Consider the following 9314-nt stretch of genomic DNA (forward strand, 5'->3'; position numbering starts at 1 on the left):
GGAGAAGAGAGAGAATGATAAAACTGTGGGACCGCTATTGTTTTTTTTCTTTTTCTATTTAAAAAGGAAAATGTAGGAAGAGGTTTTTTAAAAAAAGGTAGCCCATAGTTTTACCCAGACAATCATTATTTCATTTTGTTATATTTCTTTTTTCATCCACATAATTTTTGGTGTTATTTTAATTATTCTGCACATAACATTTTGTAGCCTGCTTCTCCCACATAATTATCATATAAGTAATCCATGTTATTACAAACCTTTTATGTTTACCAGCTGTGTAGTATTTCATTGTGCTACAACTTATTTAGTTGACTCTCTGTTGCTAGACATTTAGATTGTTTCTACTTTTCCTATTAGAAATAAAGTGGGTGGATCATTTCCTAAGGCTTTATCTACAGATTCTGAATATATCAGCATTAATTACCTTTAGTTGCTGTTTTTGTTACGTGCCATCAAGTTACTTCCAACTCATAACAATCCTATATAGAATTTCTGAGGGGCTGCTGGTGGGTTTGAACCACCCACCTGGCAGTTAGCAGTCTAGTGCTTATTTTACAGTGCCACACCAGAACTCCTAATTACTTTGGGTAATTTTTTTAAAGTAAAATATTAAAAAGACACTATGAACCTTCAAAATAATCAGAAGACACAGAATAGCCAAGGGAAAATAAGAATTGTCGATTGAGAAATGAGTGTACACATGTAATGCAGAAAACACCCTCTAACACAGATACTCCCTGGTCAGACACTCAGATGCACACACCTCCTCCAAGCTGAGGCTCAGTAATTTCAAAAAACAGTCATGTAGTAGGATACACGCTGGGCTGCTAACCCACTAGTCCCAAAGTTTGAATCCACCAGCTGCTGCACGGGAGAAAAATGAGGCTTTCTGCTCCCAGAGAGATTTATAGCCTTTGAAACCCTACACAGGGTCATTATGAGTCAGAACCAACTGAACAACACTCAAAAACAACAGTAAATAAAAGCCATGATCGGGCCTATTGTCAGAGTGGCTTAGAAAATGCTCAGAAATTAAAGAGAAAAAGAAAACAAAATTTGAAAAATGGGATGGACTCTGAGGTTTTGGAGAGTTGCCAGAGCTGGACCTGTCAATAAAGGCATTCACTGGACCACTCAAGCTTATGAGGGTAGCCATCTTGGAGCACTATGGGTGCCAGATCTCCAGGTATGTGACTTCTGTGACTTCAGCATTTCTGCCAGGGAAGGAGAAACAAGCCTCCTGGTGTTGATGTCTGTATTCTCTCTAATTGCACTTTTGCAAGTCTCAACACAGTGCTTGGCATTTTCATAAAGTATCTCAATGTTTAAGCCTCCACTCCCACCCCACCTTTCATTCAGGGCTTAGTCTTCCTTCCAGAAACAGTTCTTCCTCTCTCTGCATTTCCCCATAAACCTGCCCTGTACTCTGGGTTGGTGGCATCCACACACCAGTTTACGGACCAATGAGTCAGTAGCAAAATGAGAACTGAAGGGCCAGGCAGAAATGTATCACTCAGATGAACCGATTTAGAGAATTATCCTCTACTCTGATTTGGTAGTTGTGGATTTTATTCCAACACACACTGGGGTAAGAAGTACCTGTTATTTTTCTATTGTTAAGTGCTGTTGACTCAAAGCGATCCTGTATAGGGTTCCCAAGGAGCATTTTGAACTGTGTGAGGTTAGCAGCCCAGTATTTATCTTATCCTACAGTGCAATACCAAGCTAAGAAAATACTTCCCTGAGCCCCTGCTCATCAGAGTGAAAAGAAACAATATCTCAGTCCTGTTGAGAGGAATCTTCTGTCTCCTAGAGGCCACAGAAATCGACGGGGCTCACCTGGTATCTGGAATATGGAAGGCGGATGCTGTACTTCAGGCAAAGTTGTGAACAGACATTTGTGTTTTCAAACAATGGGATCCTGCGTAGAACAATTTTTATTGGGGTAGTCAGAGAAATCTCTGAGGGTCACAAAACAAAACAACCTTCATTGGCACATTGAGTGAACAGGCACACAGGAAGGGTGGAGCTGTCCCACAGCAACTACCACAATTAGCACTGGGAACGTTCAACTTTGAAAAACAAACAAAACCCATTTGCATTGAGTCCATTCCTACTCCTAGGGATTCTGAGGCTGTAAGTCTTCATAGAGCAGATGGTCTCATCTGTCTCCAGATGAGTGTGGGTTCGAACCTCTGATCTTTCGCTCAATGTTTAACCAACTGCCCCTTAAATATAAAGGCAGGTTAATGAGTAGGCATGGGGAGTTAGGAACCAATTGTAATGGACCGCTGAGTCAGTTCCAACCCATGGTGAGCCCACGGTTGCAGAGTCGAAGTGCTCCGGAGGGAGTTTGGGGCTGTGATCTTCAAGGAAGCAAATACCCAGGCCTTTCCTCCCAAGGTGGAAGAATTGCCAACCAACCATGTGGCTAGCAATTGAGCTCAAGCTATCTGCCCCACCCAGCGACCTGGCCCAAGGTCAAGCAATAGATTACTTCCCAAGATCATATAAAAATAGAGATGACCTATTGGGTAACTAAGTTAGAAAGCAATGTGATCCAATTTGGGTAATAAAATCCATGTGGGTCCATACACAAGCCACACTTGTGTACTGGAAAAGGCCCAGAAAGAGACATACAACCCGCTAACCGTGCTTACCTCTGGACAGGGTGTAGGGGAGGGGTAGAGAGAAGGGGCACAGACTTTCAAGTGTAGTTTATATAACTTTGTATAATGAAAATGCCTGAACATAAAGTTAAGGGAACCAGCTGGTCAGAAGTGAAGATGACCCTGAACCTGTAAATGGTATCGGAGGTGTGGGCAACCTTGGGGAGGACTGGACTCTCAACCTTTGAAGTTTGGCCTAACTCTGAGGAATTGGTGTCAGAAGTCTTTTGCAAAGGAGTATAAGACAGTGTCGTTCCCCCCTCCAGGCACACACAGTCCAGAGAGGGAGACAGGGCTGTAGACTGTGTTCAGAGCAACGCTAAAGTCTCCACAGACATGTGAGAATCTCCCCTCATAGTGACTTCCGGGTGACAGGGTGACATTGCAACCAGCTTGGTCCCTGTTGTTGAGCATCTGGAACTAGTCCCCATGTTGTCACTGGGAGAGTTCCTGACAAGAGGCCACACAGCAACTGCCAGGTTGTTGTTAAGTGCCACTGAATCGTCAGTTCCGACCCATAGCGACTCTGTAATATAGGTTTCCAAGGAGCGGCTGGTGAGCTTGAACCACTGACCTTGTGGTTCAAACCAACTTTGCAGTCCAGCGCATTAACCCACAGTGCCACACCAGGACTCCCACTTCCAGATGGACGAGTGAATTAGCTAGCCATGGCGGCTCCGAGTCCCACAGCCCTCATAAATGTTCATAGGCTGGGTGCAAGCACTTAGAAAGAGCTACTTCTTGGGGTGAGGAGCATGGAGGCACAGAGCAGGGGAAAGGCAGACAACGTAGTGCACAATGTCTCCAACTTCCATTCCCAAATCTTCTATACCTTGCCTCCCAGCTCTCGGTACCACCCTCTCCTGAGGCATCCACCCAACTCCCCAGCCTAATCCCATCCAAAGATAGAGCCCAGACGCCTTTGCTTTGACATTTAATCAAAAGAAAAGAAAGAAAACCAGGCAGAGAGAAAGCGGAGGATGGCTGAAGGAGGGGAGGGAGATGGGGGCAGGGGAGGAGGGTACAAAGTCACAGAGCAAATATGGTGGGCACATCCCCGGGTTCCCACCCAGCCCCACCCTGTCCCCCCTCCAAGAAGTGTCTAGAATGCTCTTGGAAGGGAGCTCAGACAGGGGAGACAGGCGGCTGTGCAGAGAGGAGAGGCAGAGAAGAGGCAGGAGAGGCGATGCCTGCCCTTCCCCTTGGACATCACCCATGAGAGCTATAGAAAGCCAGGGCCAACTCTCCACAAGGCACCACTCTGCCTGAACACTCTGCCTGAACACCATCCTAGGAGAGGTTCTTGAACAGGATTCAGCCTCTGCTTCCTGCTTCAACTCCCAAGTCCCTAGGTGAGGTGGAAACTGGCAGAGGAAACTGGGCAGGCAAACACCTCATTTCCCTCCCAGTCCAGTTGGGCTGAATCAAGGATGAATAGGACACGGACAAAGGGAAACCAAGGTATAAAGAGACTGCATAGTGTGTGCAGAGCTATGCATATGACATGGGCAGGTTCAGGCTCCACCCATTTCTCATTTACATATCCTATGCAAATGCAAATGATATTCCTAATATAATAAATATATTTCTAATATTTGTAATAAATATTCTGTTTATTCTCCCTCCCCTTCCCTAGGAAATGGGCACACAGTGGTTCAGGGGCCAGCTGGGGCTGACACTGCAGATACCAGAAGGGCAGAGTTGGGGACCAGGGGAGGGGCTCCCCTGTGAGAACGTGCTCACCAAGGGAAAGATGGCAAAGAAGGATGAGGGGTGAGCTGACTGGGCGGGGCGGGGGGGAGGGGGGTTGTTCAGGGCAGCAGTTTTAGAAGGGATTCTCCTATTTTACACAGTTGCCCCCCACAAAGACTAGGGGTGGCATTTAGGGTAGAGGGACAATAGAAAGGAGGGTCTGAGGAAGACATCTGGGGAGGGCCAAGGCTCTGGAACCCGGGAAGAAGAAATGTCTTATAAGAAACAGTGGCTGCTGGGGAACCCACAAGGGCCTCCAAAGAGTGACTTCAAAGCAAAAAAATCCCATTGCTTCCCCTCCCCCAAATCAGACCTAGCATACCCCCAGCAGTGCCAGGATCACAGAGCAAATGCCCCAGAGGGCTGGGCTACGCATACTACAGTGTGACTGCGCCCTCTGGGGTTGTGCAGCCATAAGTCAGAACCCAGTGTACAAGGTACCCTAGGCACTCACCTCAGCCCCTCAGATGATGAGAGTGGGGCACCTAGGCCCAGCCAGAAAGAAGACCCAAAGGACAATGGTCACATGCGGAAGGTCAGATGTGTCCCTACCATGGGTGGCAGCAGACTCCTTAGACAAGGCTCAGCCCTCCAACCCACCCCCATCTGGGCAGGGCCTGCTGGCCCAGCCACCTCGCCCTGCGAGGCCAGAGCTGACAGGCAGGGGCACAGTGAAGTCTGTAGAGACTTCGGCAGTGAAACGCTGCAGATAAGGGAGGGACAGGGCAGTGTCCACTCCTGAGACTACTGCCCCGTTCTAAGGGAACTTAGAGTGATGCTGCGGCAGCCAGGGCAACTGGCTCAAGCTTTGATTCTCCAGGTTTCAGACTGACACCAAGCTGGCACTGGTACCCAGGCCTGCTTGGCTGCCAGTGACCCACATGGAAACTGCCCCACACCCACTCCTAGGACACAGGGGTAGAGGTGAGGGGGAAGAGGCAGGAATGGGGTGGGTCTAGTCAGTTCAGAGGAGATAAGGCAGCTGAAAGGGACAGCCAGCAGAGGGCAGTGGGCTCACTGACTGCATGGGCCCAAAGCAACGGTTCTCTTCTCTGGACTGAGCATAATCAAGGGAGACAGACACACTCTAAGAGGGACATCTGGTGGCCAATGGACGTAGGGAGTGGGCAGCACCTGGGCACAGCGGTACCCCATGAACACCCACCCGATGGCAGTACACTCTTTTACAATGACACCAGCCTTAGAGAGAGCCAGGGACAGGGTTAAGGATAGTGGTTGGAGGCCAGGGTTGGAGAAGGAGGCAGATTGAAGGTTCTGGGTCACAAGCCAGAGACGTGTGGTCTGCTGAGCAGGGCTCAGTACACCCAGCTGACAGGCACCCACTGGGGCTCCGTGCGCAGCTTCTCCATGGCTGCCTGTAGCTCCCGGAAGGTCCTCTCCAGGTTGCTGTTGACCAGGCTGAGGTCAAAGTAGTGCCCGTAGCCCCTCTGGATGCGACTGCTCTCCTCCACAGTACGCCTCAGGTCTGCCTCCTGCCCGGCACAAGGGGACCTCCAGTCAGAGCCCCAACTCACCCTGATGGCCAACCCTTCCCCAAAGCCTCTGCGTCAGCCAGGCAGGCCCTCCCCACATGCCCACGACACCTCTCCTGGAACCGTGGACAAAAGGAGAAACACAAGGAAAGATGCTTCACTCAGCGTCAAGCTCTGCCCTGAGCAGTTAAAAGCCCACGGAACATCACAGCCTGTTGGTGCAGGGTGGGAATAACAGCTCCCCACAGTCCTGGTGTGGAGCTGTGGGTTCATGCGCTAGACTGCAAAGCCATTTGAACTGCAAGGTCGGCAGTTCAAGTTCACCAGCTGTTCCTCGGAAATCCTAAAGAGGGTCGCTATGGGTCGGAACCGACTCAACAACACTTCACAACAACAATCTACAATGAAGGAAACCGAGGTACAAAGAGTTCACATGGCCAGCCTGTGCTCCTTCCACAGTTTAAGTCCCCTGACCTATCAGAGCCACCCACAAGTGCAGGGGGCAACCTCCTCTCAGACCCAGACACAGCTGGTCAGACAACTGAATTAAATAAGCTGGGGCAGGAGTTCTAGGGTTGATCCAGCTCTCTCCCAAAGGCCTCTGTCTTCTGGGTTTGTTACCAGAGCAGAGGTGCTGGAGCAGGGCTCAGAAGAGGGTCCAAAGCTCCCCTGGTCCCAGTCAGTCACAGAGGGGACAGTGAATAGGTGTGAGGTGCAAGACCTGCAGTTCCAGAAATGACCAGCAGAGGGCCCCTGTGCTCACAGCTGTGCCCTTCCAGGGCACGGCTGCTGCTTGTGAAATGCCACCGAATCGGTTCCGACTCATAGTGACCCTGTATAGGGCTTTCGCAGAGCGGCTGATGAGCTTGAACCACCGACCTTGCGGGTCAAACAGGCCTTGCAGTCTAGCACATTAACCCTCAGTGCCACTGCAAGGCACATATCCAGGTACCCTGGAGTCCACCCAGGCAGGGGCTTGAAGCGCCTTCTCTATTCAGCTTTCCTGCCTCTGGCTTCCTCCCTCCCTTCAGCTTTCCCCAAGCTGTTGTCGCTGTTAAATGCTGTCGAGTTGATTCCAACTCATAGTGACCCTGTATAGATTTCTGAGGAGTAACTGGTAGGTTTGAACTGACGACCTTGTGGCTACCAGTCCAGTGCTATCCTTCAGCGCCACACCAGGAGCAGCCTCAAATGCAAATCGGACCTCCCCCTGGCCTCTGGTTCCTGCTCCTACATCTAGGCTAGCTGTGTCCCTGATTCCCTAGGAGACTCTGGCCATTTCATGTCCTCTCTCAGACCTCACTGACAACTTGGCTAATCATGATCTTCTCCCCTTTCCTTCATCAGCTGGCGACTCCCAAAGCCACCCTAGGCAGCCACCACATCTCAGGACTCAGACACCCTTACCGTGAGCTGCTTGGTGGACACTCCACTCTCCAGGGCAGCCCGGTTCATGGCCCGCAGTGTTTCAAAGTCAGGGGCCTCAATGAACACCACGTAAGGAACAAACTCGGCTGTTCTCAGCACCTTCACTGCCTGCAGGAGGAGAGAGGTGGAGAGTCAGGGAGTATATTCCCTTATATACCCTGAGGACTGGAGAAAGCTATGTGAGGGTGACTGGGGATGGATGAGGGAAAATTCCTGGGGATCTGGGGCATACATCCTGGGACCAGGCAGGATAAGAAGACAGGAGGTGGGGTCATTGGAGGAAACCAGCGGAGGAATTGGGTGAGCTGGGAGGCTGAGAGAGAGAGGTTCCAGCCAGGCTGGGTCCCCAGCAACAGGTGAAGGGGAATAATTGGAGGACACGTGCAGTGCATGGAAGTAGATGAGGGAAGATGGGGGCAACAGCGGAGAGTCAGGTGGGGATACTGGGCAGGTTGGGGAGGCGGGGGCTGGGCAGTACCTGGGGGTTGACGTCCAGCACGCACACCTTGCCGGCAGCAACCACGCCCCGGATGGAGTCTATACGGGTGCCGTACAGGTTGCCCTCGTACTCGCCGTGTTCCAGGTAGCGCCCGGCACGGATGTCGGCCTCCATCTCCGCACGGGACACAAAACTGTAACCCTGGCCTTCCCGTTCCGAGTCCTTGGGCCGCCGAGAAGTGTCTAAGAGGAGAAGGGGCCACACCACCTCAGACACATATGCATGCGTTCTCAGGCACCGATATGCACACACACGTGTCTACGTGTGTCACACAGCTCTGTCCCAAAACTGCTTCCTTCACTGTTGTCACTGGCATACACGGAATCATGGGAGTGCCCACAATAGTGCTCGGGGTCTTGAGAATCACCCAGTCCAATCTAGTGTTCACAGGTGAGAACTGATGCCCAGAGAAGGCAGTGTGCAGCCCAAAGTCACACAGCCAGGGCAAGGCAACCTGGGACCAGCACTCAGGCTTCCAGGAACTCAATGCTTCTACCACCCAGATGGTTGTCACCAAGGAGCCCTATCTTCCACACGACCACACACAGCTCATAATCCCATTTCACCTGAGCACACACTAGCTCTTAGTAATGAAACGTGAGACAAGGAGAGCTGAGGCCAGCCCAGTCAGTGCCCCGGCCACCTGTGTGTAGGACGCTTCCTAACCAAGGCCCATCCTTCAGTTCTCCCGTATACCTATAGAGGGCGCCAGCCACCGCTGAAGGACTTGTGAGCCAGATAGCAGGCGCTCTGGAATCCTAGTGTTTACAAATCAGACTACGAATTTGAAGGTTAGCAGTTAGAAATTACAAGTTGTTCCGCAGGAGAAAGATGAGGCTTTCTACTCCCGTAAAGATTTACAACCTCGGAAACCCTGTGCAGGGTCACTATAAGACGGAACCGACTCCACAGCACACGGCCCCACTGCCACAATTCCTTTGTCATCCTGGCCCTGCCCAGCTCCACACCTGCCTTTCCTAACGCTTCCGTCATTTCTCTCCCTGGTGGATGCTCTTCTCTTCCATAGGTGCTACTCTCGCTTGCCTTTCAGATTGTTGTTAAGAGCCGTGGAGTCGATTCCGACTCATAGCAACCCTGTATAGGGTTTCCAAGGAGCGTCTGGTGAGTTTAAACAACCAACCTTGCGGTACAAAATGACGTTAGGGTCCAATGCATTATCCTGCAGCGCTACACCAGGACTTTCAGGTAGTAATAGTAAACACAGGAACGAGTTGGCTCTTCCTTTATGATGGTCACCCTTCTAAGACTTTGTGGCGCTGTGGGCTAATGCTCTTGATTGAGATGTCAGCTTGAACCAAAAGGCACCTCAACGGAACTTGAACCTCAACGGCATTTAACAACAACTTCTAAGACTTTGTTGTTGTTATGTGCCATGGAGTCGGTTCCGACTCATAGCGACCCTGTACAGGGTTTCCGAGGCTGTAAATCTTTATGGGAGCAGAAAGCCTCATC

General features: G+C 50.7%; 1 protein-coding gene across 2 annotated transcripts in view; it reads right to left on the reverse strand.

The window, feature by feature from the left end:
• Positions 1-5677: 5677 nt before the first annotated feature.
• The window catches only part of MPP2 (membrane protein, palmitoylated 2 (MAGUK p55 subfamily member 2)), a 31922-nt gene continuing 28285 nt past the window's right edge, over positions 5678-9314 (reverse strand). Inside the window, exons 11-13 of one of the 2 annotated variants that reach the window (XM_006832717.1) lie at positions 7821-8023; positions 7322-7450; positions 5678-5914 (exon numbers count right to left, since the gene is read on the reverse strand). In XM_006832717.1, the coding sequence (XP_006832781.1) occupies positions 5738-5914; positions 7322-7450; positions 7821-8023 (509 nt within the window). In that variant the 3' untranslated portion in view covers positions 5678-5737. The remainder of the gene's footprint in view (positions 5915-7321; positions 7451-7820; positions 8024-9314) is intronic. The other variant, XM_006832716.1, reaches the window with a different exon arrangement.

The sequence above is a fragment of the Chrysochloris asiatica genome, unplaced genomic scaffold (genome assembly GCF_000296735.1).
Source record: "Chrysochloris asiatica unplaced genomic scaffold, ChrAsi1.0 scaffold00007, whole genome shotgun sequence".
Lineage (NCBI taxonomy): Eukaryota > Metazoa > Chordata > Mammalia > Afrosoricida > Chrysochloridae > Chrysochloris > Chrysochloris asiatica.